Consider the following 21,657-nt stretch of genomic DNA (forward strand, 5'->3'; position numbering starts at 1 on the left):
GGCACATAGGCCCTTGGTCAGTTAAAGGGTCAGCTTCCCACAGATATGTTGAGGGTGGTGAGTCTGGTGGTGATCCTGCTCAGTGGCCATGGGGCCACACCCTATAGTGCTCGGGGGGTCCCCAGAGCTGTGCATCATGACGCGAAGGGTCTTTGGGGGGGGTCTAACTCAGTCCCTTAGGTGTGCTAAGCATGTGCTTTACCACTTGAACTATCTCCAAAGCTCAAAATTGACCATTTTACTTTTTTTCAGTTTACTTTAGGGGGTGGTCACACTTGGAAGTGTAGGGATAGACTTCCAGCTGAACCCTCAGGTGACCATATGGTGTAAAGAATCAACCCCAGGGCTGCCACGCCTAAGTTGCTTGCTTGAGTCTTTTGAGCCATACACCTGCTCCCCAAATGGCTGTTTTAAAGTGAATAATTGAGGAACACTTGGAACTTTCAGTGTTGCATAACCATTACTTCTGTGCAATTGCATTTCCTTTCCCTCACTCTGAAATAAAACCTTTCAGTCATTAAGTGAGCTGGAGCAATACCACAGCGGGTAGGGCGTTTGCCTTGCATACGGCCGACCGGGCCAACCCGGGTTCAATTCTTCTGTCCCTCTCAGAGAGCCCGGCAAGCTTCTGAGAATATCTCGCCTGTATGGCAAAGCCTGACAAGCTACCCGTGGGACATTCAATATGCCAAAAACAGTAACAAGTCTCACAAAGTTACTGGGTCCGCTCGAGCAAATCGATGAACAACAGGAGGACAGTGACAGTGACAGTGTCAGTGTCAGTGACAATGACAGTGGTTGTGATTAAGTAACCATCTTCCATGGCCCTCTCCCTTCCGCTCCTGGAACCCCTACTAGGAATCTGTATTCCATCTCCATGGAGTTCCCTATTCTGCAAACCCCATATACCTGACGCCAGTGACCTGGCTAAACCAGGTTGGCTCCCCATCACCATGTCAGGGTTTCTGCTTACAGCCCATGTGGTTGAAGTTAAAGTCTTGGCAATCTAAGAAAGCTTTCCAGTTAGGTCAGTTCAGAGGCTAGGGATGCAGCTCAGAGGAGAATGTACATTTCACATGAGGTACTCGGCTTGATTTCCATCACAAACAATAGATAAACAAATAATCAAATTAGATCTGGAATGAGGCTGTGATTAGTACATGGGCTGGAGATCTTTGATGAAGTGGAGGGTGACATTGTGAGGGTGACTGGGAAGGTCTGAGCCCCAACACACGCAGCACAGACAGCTTTCAGCACACACAGACTTCCTGTTCCTTTCCAGGTTAGCTTTATAGATCATTAAGCACTTGGGCATCGCTTCCCTGCCACTCTCGAAAGAAAGGCAGACAAGCATTCTAACTCCCATTCACAATGGGGTGAACAAGGCCCACTACAGAACTTGGCCTGGTTGCACAAAGAGTGAGAGAACCCAGGCCTTCAGCTGCCCCTTATGCAAAGTCTCCAGCTCTGCCATGCCCTGAGTTTCTTAGGCTGTTCAGGTTTTGCGCAGGTGTTGTCAGGGGGAAACTTATTTGCAAGTTCTACTCAAAAATAAAATATCATAGTCCGAGTGTCCACGTGACTTAAAAATATATTTCTCATCATTCTGGAGACTAGGAAGGCTAAGATCAAGGTGTTAGTCGATTTGATTCCCAGGGAGAACTTTCTGGAAGACTCTCCTGGCTTGTATGTGGGTCACATTCTGTGACCAGTTGGGGTGGAGAGTGTTAAGAGCCTCCTTGGCTTTTCCTAAAAGGGAGCCAACCTATTTTAAGGTATCTACCCTCATGATCACAAGTAACCTTAATTTTCTCCCAGAAGGCCTCATTTCAAAATATTACACACAGCTGGGAAGGGATTAGTTAGAGGTTCCATATGAGTTGGGTGCGCACACATTCAGTCACTATAGAGGTGGAAAACTGTCTCTACCTCAACACTAGTGGGGATTAGAGAGGCATCAGAATACTCATAGCAGAATAGACGATTCAAACTAGTGTGTAGAGGTAATGCAGGGAAAGAGGGAAAAAAACAGCAACAACAAAAACCCAGAAAAGAGTATTTAGGAAGAGAAGGGTTGTAAAATTTAGCAAAAAAAAAAGTAAAAAAGAAAAGAAAAAAAATCAGGGCCAGAGTATTAGGACAATGGGTGGGTGGTTTCCTTGCTTACGGCCTATCAGGTTCTATCCCCAACCCATAGGGTCTCCTGAGAACCACCAGGAAAGAACCCTGAGCACTGAGCCAGGAATAAGCCCTGAGCACTGCTGGGCATGGCTCCCAAGTAAACAAACAAAGAAAACCCAAACAAAAAGCAAACAGAACCAAAAAAGAAATCAAACACCTAGTCAATTTTGAATTTCAAACACAAAAACGAATCATTGATTAGCATAAACATCCCCATGCTTAGAGACATACTACATGACAGATGGGTACTTTATGTAGCTATATTAAAAAGGTGTATGTATACAATGTTTCTCTGCAATTCAAATTTCCTTGCTGGTCTATAATTTCCTCTGGCAATCCTGAAAGACAATGGCTAGAACTTTTGGGCTAACCAATGAATTCTCAGAGGGACTGCTGGACTATCTCTGGCTTGCAGCTTCCTTCACATATTTAACATTCAAAAAGAAACTAGTTTTTAGTTTGTGGGGAATTTTTGTTGTTTTGTGTTTTGTTTGATCATATTCAGCTGTGCTCAGGGCTTAACTCCTGGTGTTGTTTATGAATCTTTTCTTTTCTTTTGGGGTCACACTTGGCGATGCACAGGGGTTACTCCTGGTTCTGCAATTGGGAATTACCCCTGGTGGTGCTCAGGGGACCATATGGGATGCTGGGAATCGAGCACAGGCCAGCCATGTGCAAGGCAAACAAACACCCTACCCACTGTACTATCACTTCAGCCCCGTGCTTGTGAATCTCAAGAGGTACTAGAAATCAGACTGGAGTCACTACATGCAAAACAAGAGTACTATCCCTTTGCCCCCCCCCTTTTTTTTTTGCTTTTTTTTTCCCTCTCTGTACTCAGGAATTACCTGGCGTTGCTCAGCGTATATGGGATGCCGGGGATCAAACCTGGGTGGGCGGGCCGCATGCAAGACAAACGCCCTACCCACTTACTGTTTCTTCGGCCCCACCAGCCCCATTTTGAACATAATTACAATTCCAGTTCAGTGGCATTAAATAGAATCACATTGCTGTACTGCCAGCACCATTACCAATGTCCAGAGCTTTTCTGTTCCCAAACTGACCTGACAAAGAAAGCCTGAGGTGGGCAACAGCTAAGAGTGAAAACATATCCATTTCTCCCTTTGTAACAGGGGAAAGGAGGCTTCAGTGTGGAACTGAGGGCAACTGAAAACAGCATAAAAGGGGTGATTTAAAGCTGAGGATGGGCTGGAGTGATTGTTTTGCACAAAACTGACTTAGGTTTGATCTCTGGCACCCCATAAGGTTTCCTGAAACTGCCAGAAGTGATCCCTGAGCACCAAATCAGGACTAAGTAAGTCCTGAGCAAGACAGGGTATAGCCCCCAAATAAATCCATAAATAAATTAAAATTAAGGGGTGTGTGTGTGTGTCTCTGTGTGTGTGGTGTATGGATAATAGTTACTAAGAGGGCAGGTAGGGTACTGTTGGTAAAGTGATCTCATAAACTTCTTGCTGAGGCCATTCAGATACTCAGGAATGAGGGGACTGAGGAATCTGGCCTGATTGGGAGTATGATTTGATACAGAGGGTAGGATTTTGGTTAAACTGACTTGCGGGGATTCTTGCTAAAATTGAGGCCCTCATGAACTAGTTGGGAAGATTCAGAAGAGCCTGGTTTGGTCAGAGAAGAGACACTTTGGTCAGCGCCCCTGCTTCCTTCCCAGTCCTGGGGGTCGGCGGGGTGGGGCTTGCTACAGCAGTGTGGGCCCTGGCGCTCCTGGGCGCTGAGCACTCCCTCAAACTGGACGCTTGGGGCATGCAAGGCAGGTGCTCTACGCCTGAACTACATGTCCTGGCCCAGGATATTTCATTTTAAGTTTAGTGGATTGTGTGCTTTTTTAAATGTTACTTGTTTCATTTCTTGGGGAGAAGGCCATGGTAGGAACTAAGTGGGCACTGGTGGGGAGGAGGCCTAGCCTGGCCGGCAAGAAAATAAGGGTAGTGGCCAGAAGGTCAGTACGGCGACAGGCCGCTAACCTCGCATGCCGCTGACTTGGGTTCAATCCCTGGCACCACAGGGTTCCCTGAGCCCACCAGGAGTGATCCTTGCGCACAGAGCTAGGAGTAACTTGTAAGCACCACACCCCCCCCTCAGCCCCCCAAGGGTTAAAAGAAAAACCAAGATAAAGGATGGGCGGGGTGGGGGGCGAGCTCACGCCTGCGGGAGTCCGATCCCCGTACGGCAAGTCCCAGAGCACTGCCGGGAGAGCTCAGAGCCCCGGGTCGCCCCAAACTGCCCCCACCGCCGTGCAGACAGAAGTAACGTGAGGGCGTAAACGAGCCGGCGCCGAGAGCCTCGAGAGTCCGTCCGCCGGGGCCGGAGCGGGCCTGGAGCCCGGCAGGGCGGCGCCGGGGCGGAGGGCTCACCAGCCGGGGGCGACAGGGGGGCGCCGGGCCCCGGGGAGGTCGGCGGGAGGGACCCAGGCCCGCGCGCGCGCCCGCGACGCCAGAGAGGCGGCGGCGCCAGGACCCGGCGGCGCCCGCGGACCGGAAGCGCGAGTCCGCGGACGCGCAGGTGAGGGAGCCCCGGGCGGCCGGGGGGCGCCGGCGGGGGCCGCCGCTGGGGGCTGAGGGGCCGAGGGGCCGCAGGGGGCTCGCCGCGGAGGGCTGGGGCCCGGGGACCCGCCGCGATCGGGCTTGCGGGGCGGCGGGTCCGAGCCGGCCGCGGGCAGCTGGGCCCCGCCTGTGCTGACCCCGCCGGTGCCTGACCGCGTCCCAGCAGGCCCCGGCCCCGTCCCAGCCCGCCCGCCGGCCGGAGCCGAGGAGGGTCCCGGGGAGGGCGGGGGAGGGGCAGCGTCCTCTGCGCCTGGTGCGCGCGTCCCGCTCGGCCCCCACCGGCCGCCCAGGCCCCTCCGTGCGCGCCGTGGGCCGAGGGGGATGCGTGGACCGCCTTGCGGCTTTTCACGTGGAAAAGAAAATGCGACTGATCGCGGGCTGGAGGGGGTCGGACCTCTGCATCCCCGGCGCAGCCACCCCGTCGCGTCCCCCGTGTCGGGCGGCGTCTCACTAGCCCCCCAGTCCAAGGCCCCCGCATCCCCGCTCGCATCTTCTCCCGGCCCCGGCACGTCCCAGCGCCCCGGGCCGCAGGGGAACGGGGGTCCAGTCTGCTGGACCAGCCCCGAGCTCCGCGGGCGCGGAGCGCCGGGGCCTTTTAGAGTCTGGCCTTTCTTGGCTCCCTTCCTGCAATTTGCCCGGAGAAGCGGCTGCCCTCGCCGCGAGACCCACTTCCGGTTCCCTCTGCTGCAGTGCGGTGCTGCCCGGGGCCTGCAGGGCGCCCAGCGCAGTCCCTGCCGGCCCCGCCTTGCTCAGCACTCTCCCCAGCTGGGTTCCTGCGCTGGTCACCTGATGTTTCTTTCCAGCGCGGGCTCCAGGGCTAGCAGAGTGCCCAGTTCATCCCTGCATTGAGTGCTTGTTGTTCTGTTCTGTTTGGGGGCCACATCGGCTGCCTGTGCTCAGGGCTGACTCCGGGCTCTGTGCTCAGGCATCTCTCCTGGCAGGGATATCAGTTGGGTCCCACTGGTGACTTATGTGAAGCGGGAAGGAGAAAGGCCGTCACCCAGAATTTGTCTGGAAGTTTTGAAGCTGTGATGTGGAGAGGGAGGGAGAGAGAGAAGGGGGGAGAGAGAGAGAGAGGAGAGGGAGGGAGAGAAGGGGAGAGAGAGAGAGGAGAGGGAGGGAGAGAAGGGGAGAGAGAGAGAGAGAGAGAGGTCAAGGGAGAACTCGGCTTCCCCAAGGGTGGCGAGAGCCCCTACACACATCCCAGCATTAGATAGGAAAGCATGGAAGTCCACATCTCAAGACGGGAGATGCGGGTGACATATGTGCTCAGCCACATGGGCCTGAGCAGCATGGGCTTGGGCAACTTCTGCGCTCCCTTTGTTCCAGGCTTTTATAAGGGATTTCCAACCGGCCCCCACGTGGGGCTTCTACCTAGACAAAGTCTGTTGCTAAGGACGAGGGTTGGGAGTGGTGATGGTCTTCTTTGCAATTCCTTTCCCGGCCTTTTGTTCCTGCTGGAGCTTCTCTGGAAGATGGGGGTCCAGCCTTCTCTGGGTCTGTTGCTAGCGCCAGGTCAGGGTCTTATCAGGCCTTAGTTCCTGTTTTCTGCAAGATTGGTTCTCCCAACTTCAGGGCTATTACTTCCCAGGAAATTTACTGCCATTGCCTTGGGTGGGGCCTTCCCTGTCTGCCTGCCTGCCTGCCTACATCAGCGGGCTCAGGGGAGCATATGGGGTGCCTGGGATGGAACCTAGGTTGGCCTCTGGCAAGGCAAATGCCCCACCTGCTGTCTTACTGCTCTCACACTCTCCCCCCACCCACTCACTATGAGTTCTTTTTAATTTTTATTAGTGAGACACCATGAGGTACAGTTGTAGACTTACAAATTTTGTGCTTGGGTTTCAATTATATAATGATCAAATACCCATCCCTCCACCAGTGCCCATTTCCCACCACCACGGATCCCAATATCCCTCCCACCCCCCTCCTCCCATCCCACCTTGCCTCTGTGACAGGGCATTCCCCTTTGTTCTTTCTCTCCTTTTGGGTGTTGTGGTTTGCAAAAAGAGGCATTGAGTGGCAATCATGTTTGGCCTATAGTTTACTTTCAGCATGCTTCTCCCATCCTGGGAGGATCCTCCCAACACCCTTTATTTGGTGCTCCCTTCTCTATCTGAGCTCCCTTTTCCCCTAGCACGTGTGGCTGGCCTCCAAGCCATGGAGCAAAATTCCTGGTACTAATCCCGGCCATTCTTGGGTGTTAGTCTCCTATTTTGTTACTTTATGTTCCCCAGATGAATGCAATCTTTCTATGTCTATCCCTCTCTTTCTGACTCATTTCATTTAGCATGATACTTTCTATGTAGTACCACTTGCATGTAAATTTCATGACTTCATCTTTTCTAACAGCTACATAGTACTCCATTGTGTTAAATGTACCAAAGTTTCTTTAACCAGACATCTGTTCTCGGACACTCAGGTTTTTTCCAGATTCTGTCTATTGTAAAGAATGCTGCAATGAATTCTTGAATGGACCGGCAACTTCCTTTGTCAGGAGCCTAAACTACCTCCTTGTGCCCACCCACATATAGAGGTGTGGTCATTAACCATGAGAACACTAACTCAGGGTGTGCTGGGAAACACTCTCCTGCCTATTACCCTCTCTTGATCTTACAGGTGGGAGGAATGAGACAGAGAGCTAGGTCAGCATGTTCAACAGGCTGTCATCAGTATAAGCGCAAAAAAAAAAAAAAAAATGGCAGATTATTCTAGGAGTCCAGAGAGTGAGTGCCAGGTTAAGGCGCATATCTTGTATGTGGCTGACCTTGGTTCGAAGACACATGGTTCCTCAAGCACCATTAGCACTGACCTCTAAGTTAAGCACCGGCTTCTGTAAACAGCAACACCCCCCCCCACACACACACACCTTCCCCAAAGCTGAGGATTCTTTTGTTGTTTTGTTTTTTGTTTGGGGGGCCACACCTGGTGCTGCTTGTGGATTACTCCTGGCTCTGCACTCAGGAATCACTCCTGGTGGTGCTAAGGAGACCTTATGGGATGCTGGAGATTAAACCTGAGTCAGCCATTTGCAAGGCAAACCACTTACCTGCTGTACTATCCAGCCCTTTTTGTTTGTTTGTTTGTTTTGGGGACAGACCTGACAATGCTCAGGGGTCACTCTTGGGGACCATATAGGGTGCCAGGGGTCAAACTTGTGACAGCCACGTGCAAGGCAAGTGTCCTACCAAGTATACTATCTCTTTGGCCCCAAGGCTGAGGATTCTTTTTTTGTGTGAAGTGAGATAGTTTTTATTTAACTGTGAGGGTGGGGGATAGAGAGAGAGAGAGAGAGAGAGAGAGACAGAGAGAGAGAGAGACAGAGAGAGAGAGAGAGACAGAGAGAGAGAGAAAGAGAAAAGACATGGGCTTCTCCCGAGTAAAACCAGGCAAGCATCCAGAATAGAACTAGGCAAGCCAGAAACTTAGAGGCAAGCTAGCGAGATGCATGTTCAGGGGAGAACATGGACTGGAAGAGCGAGGCAGGGCGGGGGCTCTTGAGGGAGTGCCCATCTCTGAGGGTTAGTTTCCCGGGGATCCTCTGGCCCCATGGTGGTCATGTGAGTAGGAAGGGAAAAGCGGGATGTTGAGTAACATCCTGGGCCTGAGGAGGATCCGAGCAGCTTCCGATTGGGAACTGAGACGTCTCTGTGAGAGGAAAAAGTTGAAGATCAGAGTGGGCACTGCTGGTTATGAGAAGTGCCGGCTAGGAGAGACTAGGCAGGGCAGAAGTGGGGCGAGGGAACCAGCAGGGGGAGCAGTGAGCTCTGGGTGTGAGACACCGGAAATGACCCCTTCTTTGCGAGCTTGGCCATTCTCTGCCTGCAGCGTGCGGAATGGAAAGAACCAAAGAGACTCAGAGAAGACAGCTAACTCACTCAAGGTCACGCAGCACTAGAAGCCCAAGTGAAACCCCTGTCCTTGCTGCCAGTCTTACCCACCATCACCTACCCCCCCCATTGCAACCAGAGACCCCAACATGGTGCCTCAAAGAACAAGTCTGGGGCACAGTGCCAGGCCTGATTACTGCCTTCCTTGCCGTCTTCTATGGAGGGGCTGTGACTAGGCCTATTTATAGGGGCTGATACCTTAATATTCTGTCTGGTGCATCTCTTGCCAATCAAATCAGTGCTGTTTGCAGTGTGATTGCTGCTTTAGTGGCACCAGGAGTTAATTAAACCCAGTATAAATAGACTCTGTCCTCGCCTTGCAATGCAAAGGAGTACTTTTCCTTCCTGCTCCCCCCCTGCCTCCCACATGCTCCTCCCTTCCCGCCGGGGCACCCCTCCACTGTCACCTGGAAGATCAGATCTTGGGCACCCTGGGGCCTGGAGTCCCCGGCCTCCCTGCTCCAGGAACAGCTGGGAGTTCCTGGGGGTCCAGGCGAGATACCCCAGGAATCCCCTTCCTTGTGGTTTCCACCTGCCCCAACCCGGCCATACCCTCCCCAAGTCTGTTCCTGTGTTCTGGATCCCCCTTTTCACCCCACAGCCAGGCTTGCTTTGTTCCTCTAGGCCCATGCAGGTGCCTGGCGGGGAACTGTGTGCCTCCCCGGGGCCGCTTCTGCGTCTCTACCTAGGAACCCTCTCCTCAGTCTCTCCCCACTGCTCCACTCAGCAAGCACCCACAGGGTTGCCAGCTCCTGGCCTCCTACCAAGTGCTCAGATTCCTCCTGCGCACCACAGGGGCTGTTCCCGGGTGGGGGTCTGGCCCGGCCCTAGGGTTGTGCCTGCCGAGTGGGGAGGGGGTGGGTGCATGGCGGGGACCTGATGGCCCACTTCCTGCCCGCAGGCACCATGACTTCCGTGAGGATGCAGAGCTCCTTGGCAGGTCAGACCTATGCAGTGCCCCTCATTCAGCCCGACCTCCGGCGGGAGGAGGCCGTCCAGCAGGTAGCCGATGCCCTGCAGTACCTCCAGAAGGTCTCCGGGGACATCTTTAGCAGGTAGGTGCCACTGCCTTCCCCCCGCAACCCCAGGCAGAGGCTGCCCCCTGCCCTGCCCGCTGGACTCTCCATTCTTTGGAATGCAGTGGCTGGGAGCAGGCCTTTCTGCTAAAGTTGGTTCTGGAGGGACCAGCTGGCTTCCCTGTGACCAAGGCTCAAGCTCCCCTCACCCCAGCCCCTTCCCGCAGCGCAGTGGCCACTGGCCTGGCTCTGGCTCACGTTCCTGCCTCAGTGGGCGGAGAGGCGGCCCACACTTCCTCTACCAGGCATCGGGCTGGCCTGAGTTACAGCAGTTACTGGCCCCCAGAACAGGAACCCTGGGAGCTGAGAGTTCAGGGTGGCAGAGACCTCAGGGAGAGCTGGCTGGGTCTTGCTGGGCGTTGCTTTCTTCCTCTCCTGATTTGTTTTTTCTTTTTGGGTCATACCCAGCGATGCTCAGGGGTTACTCCTGGCTCTGCACTCAGGAATCACTCCTGGCGGTGCTGGGGGACCATATGGGATGCTGGGAATCGAACCCAGGTTGGCTGTGTGCAAGGCACACACCCTCCCCCCTGTGCTATCGCTCTGGCCTGCTTCCTTCTAGGTGTAAGCGTGTATGTGAGGAGAGACCCCCTGGTGTGAGTGCCCCTCCCCCCACAGCACTTCCTCCAGGGTCCATCTGCCAGCCCGCCTGGTTCCACAGCTGCCTGCTCTGACCAGGGTTACCTGCCTCACCCATACTCGCCTCAGCACGAGGGCTGAGTGTGTGGGTGCTGCATCCCCTGAAGGAGGCGTGGGCCAGGGAGGGGACGAGGGTGACCTTCCTTGACAGAAGGAAGTAGGTGCTACGATGAAAACCACATGCTGGTCCCACAAGGTGGCGGGCAGAAACTGGGCAACCAGAAGCCAGGTGCTGCCCCAGCCAGGAAGGAATGTGGGTGCTGGGTCACCTGGAGGGTCTGGAAATGGTGTCCCAGGCCCCTGAGGGGTCAGGCCCTGCGCCTTCACGTTTCACTGCAGAGCAGCAGTGCCCTCCTCGCTGAGGCTCGGCCTGCTCCTCTGTTCCACAGCAGCCAGTGCCACTCCTGCAGGGGGCAAGCTGGGGGGGTGTTCGCATGCCCTTGCCCGTGCCCCCCTCCGGCAGAGCCCAGGACCAGTGCTTGTGGCTCTCTGGCCGCCCCCCCCCAGCTCCTCCCTTCCAGCCTCGGCCTGGCCCTCCCCGCCTTGTACGTCCCCCTGCCCCCACTTCACCTGGGAGAAGCCAGGCCCCAAAATATCTGCCCGAGACCGTCACCTGCTTCACATGACTTCAATGATGGGGCCAAGCGGGCGGTGGTGCGGATTCAGGCGGGGCGGGTGTCCTTCCAGCCACCTGCCAGCCCTGGCTCCCCTCTCCCCCTCCCGCCTCTCTCCTCCCCTTCCTCTCCTTTCCCTTCTTCCCTGCCTCCTCTCCCCCCATCCCCCTGCCCCAGGACCAAGGCTGGAGGCCCCCTCAGCGCCTGCCTGCACAGTTGGCACATCACTCCCACCCACCCTGCGGGTGCAGAGCGGCCAGGCCCAGGGGCCGGGCCAGGTGGGGCGAGGTGAGGGCTGGGCATGGGCCTCCTCTCCCAGCGACCCAGAGGGACTGGCTTGCTGCTTGGGAGGGTCGTAGGCCCGTGGATTTTTTCGGGGAACTTTCCAGTTGGTGAGTGTAGGCCTAGGAGGCCGGGCATCCGTTCACTGTGGCTCTGTGCACCCCTTCCACTTACTCCTGCCCTGGGCTTACTTCCTGTGCCCGAACTTTCTCCTCTGCCTCTGCTGCCCACCCCTTCTTTGAAGTGCTCCCCTTTGCCTTGTCTCTCTTGGAGTGCTGGGAACGCCAGTCCCCTCAGTGATTTTGTTTGGGACCGCACCCAGTGGTGCTCAGGGGCTACTCCTGACTCTGCTCAGGGTTTTCCCACAAACATATGTAGGTGGGGATCAAATCGGTGCCTCCAGGGGCCAGAGAGATGGTGTAGTAGGTGAGACACTTGCCTTGTATATCGCCAACCTGGTTTCGGTCGTGACCCCACTAAGCACCCTCTGTTCCAACCTTCCCCTCTCTCCCCTGAGGTCTTATAGTTAGAAACAGTGTTTTGGTTGAAGTGGAGGCAAAGGCACACTAAACACTCCACATCACACACGAGGGACAGTGTGAAGTTCTGAAGGGCAGGGAGGTCACACCTCTCTCTCCCTGGAACTCCCAGAGTGCAGGTGTGCGACCTGATTTCGCCTCTGCTCTGTGCCGCCCCCCCACCCCTAGCCCTTTGCTTTCCAGCCAAACCCTCGCTGAGCTGCCCACCCAGGGTAGGTGGAAAGGGCCAGGGCTTTTTGCCAGAGGATCTGGGGCAAGGGGATGAACCAGCAGCTGCGTCTCCCATCCCATGTTTGACTTTTCATAGGTAGCACTGGAGCACTGTCCTCCCATTGTTCATCGATTTGCTCAGGCAGGCACCGGTACCGTCTCCATTGTGAGACTTGTTACTGTGTTTGGCATATCGAATACGCCACGGCCACTTGCCAGGCTCAGCCGTGAGGGCGGGGTACTCTCAGTAGCTTCCTCTCCAAGAGGGACGGAGAAATTGAATCTGGGTCAGCTGCATGCAAGACAAATGCACTAACCGCTGTGTTGTCGCTCCAGCCCAACTTTTCATGTATTGATTTCTAATTTTTTTTGTTTTGTTTGGGGGCCACATGTAGCAGTGTTCAGGGCTTACTCCTTGCTCTGTGCTCAAGGATCACCACTGGCAGGGCTTGGGGGACTTGCCAGGGATTAAACCTGGGTTGGCCACGTGGGAGGCAAGTGCTTCTCCTGCTGTGCTCTCTCTCCAAACCCACGTTTGACTTTTTTAACCCTAAATGCTGGGCATCACATTCATTCCTTGCCAACTCCAGCTTGTGGAGGGTAGTTCATTTTTCTGACCTCTCAACATTGGATCCTGATCCCTCAGAGACTTATCTTTGGCCACCATGCTCTCTCCCCTAGTCTCTCAAGTTTTCTAATCAAGTGTTAAAGTTGCTGCGTGGGGCCATGCCAGGAACCTTCCCGCAGAGCTGGACTCGATCCAGTCTTCTGCAGCTCGGTGTGCGTGTTGCTGTTCACCTGACTTGGATTTTTCCTAAATAGACTCTTCCTTCCAAGCTCCCTTGCTCCAGCTTGTGCAGAGGGTTTTGTGAGAAGCCGTCAGAATCCTTGCTGACTTAAGTCAGCACAATATTTAAGATTTTCCCCTGCTAGACCCTTCTAATAACTCTGTCCAAGGCAAAAAAAAAAAAAAAAAAGGAAAGAAAACAAGAAACTCTGTGAATTTAGAACATGCTGGTCCCAGGGAGCTGCCTCTGTGTTTTTTGTTTGTTTGTTTGCTTTTTGGGTCACACCCGGCAATGCACAGGGGTTACTTCTGGCTCTGCACTCAGGAATTACTCCTGGCGGTGCTCGGGGGATCCCATAGGATGCTGGGAATAGAACCCAGCTTGGCCACGTACAAGGCAAATGCCCTATCTGCTGTGCTATTGCTCAAGTCCCCTGCCTCTGTTGTTTTCCAAGAGCCCACGGACCCTCTATTTAATGATCCTGTTTGGAATGCATCATTATGAATGTATGTCGTTTGGAGAGATCAGCTTTCCGCTTCCTGATGGAAGAACCAGAACTGGCCTGTGTCTAGTCCCGTCCTTATCCCCTCCCAGTCTGCACCTGTTTCCGGGGCATGGGTATTGCCCGGAGGTTGCTGGGGGTTGCAATGTGGCTGGCCGGGACGGAAGAATCTGGTTGAACTCATGTCCCCCACCCCCCCATACACACACGGTGGTTTACGACCCCCTCTTCTTGCTGAAAAGGTGGTGCTTCTCATGTGGGGGCTGTATTCTCGAAGGGGTGGGAAACAGTTCCTTCTGTCAGTGGCCCCACCCAGGCCCATGTGTCCAGGAGATTCCAGCTGCTTTGAAGGCCAACCCCACCTCATGGAGCCCCCTGCCTTGTGTGGAAGCAGGAAGTGATTGGGAGTGAAACCCCAGGGCTGGGAGATTGACTGGTTGGGAATGTCTGGGGGGTGCGGGTAGTTTGGGGAGGTTGCGCCAAGGTGTTGACTGACCATTCCGACCTTGGTTGTTCTTGTGGGTTGTCACACAGGCAGCACCCAGGGGCTTCTCCTCATGCTGCACTCAGAGGTATCTCCCAGCCATACTTTGGGCGTGGGGGTGTCGTCATGCAGTGCTAGGGACCAAACCCAGGCCTCCTGTATACAAAGCATGCACATTAGCACTTTAAGCTCTCTCCCCCTCGTTTTGCCCTTTAAGGAAACCCCAGTCCCAGACCCTGTATTCTCCAGCCCCCTAAATATCATGGCCCCTTTGACCATTCCCCCATCCCGTCCCTTTCCCCTTGAACTTGACGTTCCACTTGCCTTCCATTTTGCGCAGGCGTACGCCACAGGAATGCAGAGCTGAAAGGCCCTGGGCGTGGGGCCGTTGGCGCTGGGGTTGGAGTGGCTGGGAGAATGTGCTTAGATGCATGGATGCGGGGACCAGTCACTATCGTCCCGTCGTAAGCGCAGCCCCCCCCCCCCCCCCCCAGAAGCACCAGGCTCTGCAGCACGCCCCGGCATTACAGGTGGCAGCAGAACCAAGCTAGAGAAAGAGCTCAGCGGGCAGGACGCTGGGCTCGGGGTCTGTCCCCAGCATTCCATGTGGTCCCCCGAGTGCCACCAGGCGTAATTCCTGAGTGCAGAGCATCACTGGGTGTGGCCTCCAATCCCTAAAATAAGAAACAAAACCCACAAAAACCACACTGGAGCTGCTGGGCCCAAGAGACGCGTGGTCATGTGATCATGTGACCCACAGGACGAAAGGGGGCAGGGCGGGAAGTGCAGGTGCATGTTCTTCCCGCAGAGAGGAGGGGCTCAGCGAAGAAGGGTCCTGCAGATGTCTGGGGGGCTTGCATGTCTTTGACGCTCAGGCCACAAACCAAGAACGCAGATGTCGCCTTCTGGGGACGGTGGGGGGTCCCTGGATCCCAGCGACCAGGTGAGTGGGCAAGGAAGCTGGTGAGGCATCTAGCCATGGAGGGCCCCAGGGAGGACTTCAGCTTTCCCCACATGAGCCTTTCCCGTGCACTGGGGCAGTGCTCACAGGATTTGGCTTTGGGCCCGGCATTGCAGGTCACCTGGCCTGGCCCAGCTCCAGTTTTCCCACTGGGAAACAGGCGAATCTGTCTGGGGAAGTACTGGCAATTCTCTCTCTGCTTGAGGGTGAGCTCGGGGTCATAGGAACCCTGTCCCCGTGGATGGGCACATCCAGTGACACTTGGGACTAGAGTGGCTGATCATGTTTCCAGCTCACAGGAGTTGACTAAATATCATTCCTGCACCGTGCCCTGGATCAACCCGGTCAAGCCTATTAGGCGGTTCTGGAGTCTGCTGGGCAGCCCCCTGTTAGCAGCACGGGTGGGGGGGCAGTCCCCAGCCTGTGGCCTTTCTCTCTATGCAGGATCTCCCAGCGTGTGGAGCAGAGCCGGAGCCAGCTTCAAGCCATTGGGGAAAGGGTCTCCTTGGCCCAGGCCAAGATAGAGAAGATCAAAGGCAGTAAGAAGGCCATTAAGGTAGGCGTTTGGCCCAGTGGCCTCCACTCTGCCTCAGAGTCTGCTCTGCCCACATTCCTGTGCTACGGAGCTCGCCTGCCCCTGCCTCTGCTGACCGCCCCTCCCCAGGGCTCCCTCCCGCCCAGCCTTCTCTGCAGCCAGTCCTTGGCCCATTGGGCTGTCTCAGGCTCCTGGACCACGGGACTCAGGTTCCCCCGTGCCTGCAGGTGTTCTCCAGTGCCAAGTACCCAGCTCCGGAGCACCTGCAGGAGTATGGCTCCATCTTCACGGGGGCCCAGGACCCCGGCCTGCAGAGATGCCCCCGCCACAGGATCCTGAGCAAGCACCGGCCCCTGGACGAGCGGACCCTGCAGGTCTGTGGGCACTCAGCTCCCGCCGGCTACTGTGCCCAGTGGCCCCCACGTTAGGATTCCAGTCCCCCAGAGCATAGACTGGGACGGGATGGAGGTTGCTGGGCCTAATGCAGAATGCAGCATCCCTCTGTCCCCCCTCCAGGAGAAGCTGAAATACTTCCCCGTGTGTGTGACCACCAGGCTGGAACCCGAGGATGAGACCGAGGAGGGCCTGGGGGGTCTTCCCAGCAACATCAGCTCAGTCAGCTCCCTGCTGCTGTTCAACACCACCGAGAACCTGTACGTCTGGTGGGGGGTGGGGCTGGGGCTCGGGCTCCCCTGCAGGGTCCCCATCTGTGGCTTAGCCCTGTGGGGGGCTTCGGAAGTCTGTGCTTTGGGAATCCATACACCAACTCGAGGGCGCTCCTGGAACAGCACAGGGGGGTCAGGGCCACGGGCCTCCGCAGGTTGAGCCTGGCACCCACCTCCACAGGTACAAAAAGTACGTCTTCCTGGACCCCCTGGCTGGCGCGGTCACCAGGACCCACGTGTCACTGGGCACCGAGCCGGAGGAGAAGCCGTTTGACGCGCCGCTCTCCATCAGCAAGAGGGAGCAGCTGGAGCGGCAGGTGGGCAGCAAGCTGTGGCGGGGGGGCGGCGGGCGAGCCCAGGGTGCCTCTCACGGCCGGCCCTCCCCCCACAGGCCCCCGAGAGCTACTTCTACGTGCCCGACCTGGGCCAGGTGCCCGAAATCGACGTGCCGTCCTACCTGCCCGACCTGCCAGGCGTGGCCGATGACCTCACCTACAGCGCCGATCTGGGCCCGGGAATCGCGCCGTCAGCGCCGGGCACCATCCCCGAGCTGCCCGCCTTCGCCACAGAGCTGGCGGCGCCCCCCAAGCCCGGTGAGCCCCGGGGGCCGGGCGGGGACGGGCTCCTGGGTGCCCCCCCCCCCCCCCCGCCCCCTTCCCGGGCACCCTGGCCTTTCTGCCTTTCTGTTTCAGACCTAGACGGTGGCGTTCTTGCAGCGCCACTGCCGCCGCCGCCACCCCCGCCGCCACCACCCCTGGCCCCGGCCGTGCTGGTCAGCGCCCCCCCCGCCACCGCCGCCACCCCCCCAGGAAGCCACCCCGGAGGACGCGGGCAGTGCGGGGCCCAGGGCAGGTAGGAGCAGCGACCCTCGGCTCTCCCACCCGCCCCTCTGTCTGCTTTCTGGCTCCGGGAAGGCCTCTCCTGGCCTGCTAAGTGGCCTTTCGCTCCCGGTCTTGGGAGCAGTGCTGAGTCCAAACATCTTGTTCCACTGGAATCCTCAGAGGGTGTAGTGGAGCCCCACGGGTACAACCCTGACTCCTGCAGGACTCCAGGGGGGTCCCCCCTTCCGGTATGCCCAGCAGGGAAAGGGGCTTCCCGAACAGCGGAAGCAGAGCTCCCGCACCCAGAGGGCACACCTGTCTCGGGGGCACTTCTGGCACCGGCAATACCTGGCCGCCTTTGCAGGGTGACACCTCCCCCAGTTAGGGACACGGAGGACACAGCTAGCACCCAGGTCCCCAAGTACCAGCTCCCTCACCCCAGCACCCCAGCGAGGCTGGGCAGCGTTGCCCCCCAGCCGAGCCCCTGCCCAGGCCACTTCTCTTCCTCACACTGTTGCCCACCCCAGCGCCAGTCCAGGGAGCCCCCAAGGAAGTCATGGACCCGTCCAGTGGCCGGGCCACTCTGCTCGAGTCCATCCGCCAGGCTGGGGGCATCGGCAGGGCCAAGCTGCGCAGCGTCAAGGAGCGCAAGCTGGAGAAGAAGAAGCAGAAAGAGCAGGAACAAGGTGAGGAGACACTGAGGCAGCTCATGGGGGTGTTGTGGGGAGGAGGAAAGGGTGCCTCCTGTCCCAGCCTCCTGCTGTCCCCACGGGTCAGCTGTCAGTGCCCCCTCTGCGGTGAGTCTAAGCCCTGGGGCCCCCCTCTTCACCCCCCACGTCCTCCTACCTGATCCCATTTTTGGAACTTGCTTAGCTGAACTTGCCTCTCTGAGCTGGTAGGAGACAGCCTCATCAAAAGATGAGAGAATGGAAAATGTTCTTTTTTTTTTCTTTTTGGGTCACACCTGGTGATGCTCAGGGGTTACTACTGGCTTTGCCCTCAGGAATTACTCCTGGCGGTGCTGGGGGCCGTGCTATGGGATGCGGGGAATCAAACCTGGGTTGGCTGCATGCAAGGCAAATGCCCTCCCCACCGTACTATCGCTCCAGCCCCAAATGTTCTGTTTGAGATGGAGGACACAGAGGTTAGCTCCAGCGGCTTCTCGCAGATGCTTGCGGCCACAGCTCCTGTGCACTGCAACTCCCAGACCTATTGGTCAGCCCTGGGCACAGAGCTGCAGCCACAGGCCCAAACCCCAGAACCCCATGAGCTCTGCACGGGAACCCCTCCTGGGGCTAGTTTTGTGCCCAGGCAGGGGACAGATCGACTTACCCTTTTGGCACATGGAGGGCTATGATAGTGCCAGGAGAGTCACATTTTAGGTGAGTGCCCTAGAGCTGAACCCAGGACAGACCGAAGCTCCAGGAGCCTGGGGGAGCGAGCCCTGTGAGCAGAGAAAGCGGGTCGGACCCTGAGGAAAGTTGAGCGACACGTGTAGGGCGCCTGGTACTTGGTGCTAACCCCTGACTTGTCATGGTGTTCCGGTGTTCCTGTTGCAGCGAGAGCCACCAGCCACGGCGGAGACCTGATGTCAGATCTCTTCAACAAACTGGCCATGAGACGCAAAGGTCAGAGGCAGCGTGAGGCGGTGTGGGGCCCACCCTGCCCTGCGCTTCATGTTTTTCTGTCTCTAGCGGCTGGGGGAAGCGGGGCCCCCAACCAGCCCCCTCACCCCTCCCCCTCCCCCCTTTCCCTCCCAGGTATTTCCGGGAAAGGACCTGGGGCAGGGGACAGCGAGGGGCCAGGCGGAGCCTTCGCCCGAATGTCAGACTCCATCCCGCCTCTGCCACCTGCACAGCCTCCCCCAGGAGAGGGAGAGGAGGATGACGGTGACTGGGAATCCTAGGGCCTCGGCCACCCACTCTGGTGCCCCACACCCAGGCTCAGGCTAGTGCCCCCTCGAGGGGCCGACAGCCAACACGGGGACTGTGCCTACCGGACCCCTCGGCCCCTGTGTCCCGGGAGGGACTGCAGAGAACTGTCCCGGGCCTGACCTTTGAGGAGCACGTACTGACAGCGTGGGGTGGGGAGGCGGCCATGGCTCTGTCGCCGCACGTCCCCGAGGAGACTTGAAGACTCAGTGCGGATTAATAAATGGCAAGAACACAGCCTCGACCCTTAGCAGTGCGCTTTGAATGAAGTGCAGAGTGCAAACATGCCACCTTGTCCTCCAGGCATCCTGCACCTCTTCCCCTGTGGTCAGGGTGAGCTGGGGAGGGCAGTCAGGGTCAGCAGGGGCGGCTGCTGCTGATTGGAGGGGGGAGTTTTCACACAGGACACAAAAATGGGTGACAGATACAGGGTTTCTAAAAAAGGTCACGCGGTGTGCCTCATGGCCCTGGTTGCAACTGCCCGTGTCAGAGCAGGTGTCTGGAGGCTGCTTAGTAGCTGAGAGGGATGGGAGGCAGGACCAGGCGAGGAGGCCAGGGAGAGCTGCCGAGGGGTGCGGCATGGCTGCAGGGAGGGGGGCCTGTGGCCGGACCTCGCCAGAGGCTCCCTCCCAGGGCCAGGGAGCTGCTTGAGGGGACAAAGTTCCCATCCAGGAAGAGCCCTGTGGGCTCAGGGTGGGCATGGGGAACGTTCCTCGTTCCCAGGAGAGAGGGAAAGGTCTCGGTCTGCTGGTTTTGGCTAGAAAAAAGAAGGGGAGAGGCAGGCTGGGCAAAGGAAGCTGGTTCCGAGGAAGTGGGTGAGGACCAGGTGCAGCCTGGGGGCAGCAGGAGCCCCTGTACCTGAGGCCCGACAGTCTGGTGTGGTAGGCCCAAGACATCTCTGGAGCCGCGGGGTGCTGTGTTCACATGTGTGTGGCGGGGACTGTGGCTGCTCACCTTTTCCTGGCAGCACCTCGGCCCAACCGGCCACTCTTCTGCCAGCAGGCGTGGACCTGGTGCTGGTTCCCACAGGAGGGGACGACACCAGCCCCCCAGACACCACAGCACACAGGCTATAGAGAATGTGGCCCGTCCCAGGCAGCTGAGGGAGACAAGGCGGCTGGAGAGCGAGAACAGTGGGTAGGGCAGTGCGCCTGCTTGCCCGACATGCTGCCAACCCCCATTCAATTCCTGGAACCCTGTGTGGTCCCCCGAGTTCCATCAGGAGTGATCCCTGAGCACAGAACCAGGAGTCATCCAGGAGCACTGCTCAGTGTGGCCCTCACAAAAAAAAAAAGCAAGGGCCCCCATGAGGCTCCTACACCTTCCCATGGGCAGTGGACTCCGGGAAGCAGACGACGGCCTTGTGGCTCCTCTGGGGTGGAGCTTGCCAAGCACACCCAGTGATGCTTCTGGTGAGTGGAAGCGCCTGGGGCAGACCACAGAGCTAACAGCACTCAGGGAAGGCCACAGAGTCCTTCCTTTTCTCATGGCCAGTGTCCAGGTGGGCAGTAGGAGACTGAAAGGCTATTGTAGCCTACTGGGCACTTAAAACTCTGGGTATGACCAACACCTGCGCAGAAACTAAGGGGCTGGGGATTAAGGTACTTGATTTGAGTTGATTAGATGCACACTCCAAGAGGCCCCACTCTGGCACCCCAAATGGTTCCCTGGGCACTGCCAGGGGTGATCTCTGAGTACAGAGCCAGGGCTACCTCCCGAATACTTCCGCGTGTGCCTCTCTACCCCACCCCCCAAATAAATGTGGATGTGGACGCACAGCTTGACCCTGAGAAGCTTGCACAGACCGTTCCTCCTCGCCCTCTCCCTCCACCCCTCGTCCCTCAAGTGTCTCTCCTGCCCAGGGAAAGACAAGCTGGCGGCTCCTAACTGAGGCAGCTCCATGCTCTGCTGTGTGACCTCCAGCTGCCGGGAGGAGGGTCCAGTGCAGAGTTGAGGGGCAGGATATTGTCTGGGGGATCATGTGAGCTGGTTTGAGCCCCAGTGGGGGAATGAAAACTGGAGGTGCAGGCTCTTCTGAAAGGCGGGGTCCAGAAAGGGCACCCCCAGCCCCATCTCAAAATGAAACAACCCAGAGTGCAACACCCCATCACCACCATTTCCACCATGGCATTGGATGGTGTACCCCACCCACTGTAGTTGGGAGGGTTGTCGGGGGACACAGCGGATGAGGGTGGAGGGCTTAGCCTGCAAACGCTCAGACCCCACCTCAGGATCCTCCCACCTAGACGGGTTTCAGCCCCACTGGGCCCTGGGGTCTGAGGGGGCACAAGGCAATAGAGCAGGTGGCCCCTCGTGGCTCATGACGAGTCTCTACAGGAGCGCAGCCTGTCCGCTTGCTGGGTCCTGCTATCCAATGTAGGTCTTGCCAATCCTGCAGGAAGAAGCTCCCTGATCTGCTGAAGATCCCGAGTGGTGAGGCTTGGGTTGGGAGGAGGAGCAGGGGGCCAAGGGCAGATTCCGGGAGATGAGACCTGAGGAGTAGGAGGGACTTGTGGTGAGAAGAGAATGGGGGCCAGCCCTGTGTCCCCAAGAGGCTGAGTGCATGGGTCTCCTTCAATGAGCCATTTCCTTACTTTACACTGAACAGAGTTGTGGGGCAAGTTCTCAGGAGGACTGCTGGAACTCTTCTGGGTGGGCAAGCAGGATTTAGCAACCCAAGAGGCCTGGGTTTGCATCCTTGAGCCGTTTATCGGACACTGACCATTTGAAAGGCCACACCATTGTGTCCATCTGACCTTTGGGAAGGGCCCATCGATGCAGCCAAGTGGGCACATAGTTGTGTGTGGGGTTTCTGAAGAGGATGGGATGAGGTGATGGAAAGGCAAGCCTGGGATCCTGGCCTGGCCTGGCCCTTCTGACCTTGGGGTGGGTGCGCTCTTCTTTCCTAGATAATGATAAAACATCATTAAAGATATCATTTTAGAAAAGGATAATCAAAG

General features: G+C 57.2%; 2 protein-coding genes across 2 annotated transcripts in view; both read left to right on the plus strand.

The window, feature by feature from the left end:
• Window positions 1-4,674: 4,674 nt before the first annotated feature.
• LOC130029813 (WASH complex subunit 1-like) overlaps window positions 4,675-21,657 on the plus strand; it is an 85,312-nt gene continuing 68,329 nt past the window's right edge. The window contains 1 exon segment of the mRNA XM_056120841.1: window positions 4,675-4,719. The gene's annotated coding sequence lies outside the window, so the exon portion shown is untranslated.
• LOC130029547 (WASH complex subunit 1-like) lies at window positions 9,552-18,892 on the plus strand. The gene is given in 11 exon segments (XM_056120524.1): window positions 9,552-9,705; window positions 15,190-15,301; window positions 15,508-15,654; window positions 15,797-15,933; window positions 16,127-16,262; window positions 16,337-16,538; window positions 16,638-16,726; window positions 16,728-16,797; window positions 17,294-17,452; window positions 18,326-18,394; window positions 18,527-18,892. Coding segments are annotated over 11 exon segments (1,416 nt in total). The 5' UTR covers window positions 9,552-9,556; the 3' UTR covers window positions 18,673-18,892.

This window comes from Sorex fumeus, unplaced genomic scaffold (assembly GCF_029834395.1).
Source record: "Sorex fumeus unplaced genomic scaffold, SorFum_2.1 ptg000043l, whole genome shotgun sequence".
In the NCBI taxonomy this organism is placed as follows: domain Eukaryota; kingdom Metazoa; phylum Chordata; class Mammalia; order Eulipotyphla; family Soricidae; genus Sorex; species Sorex fumeus.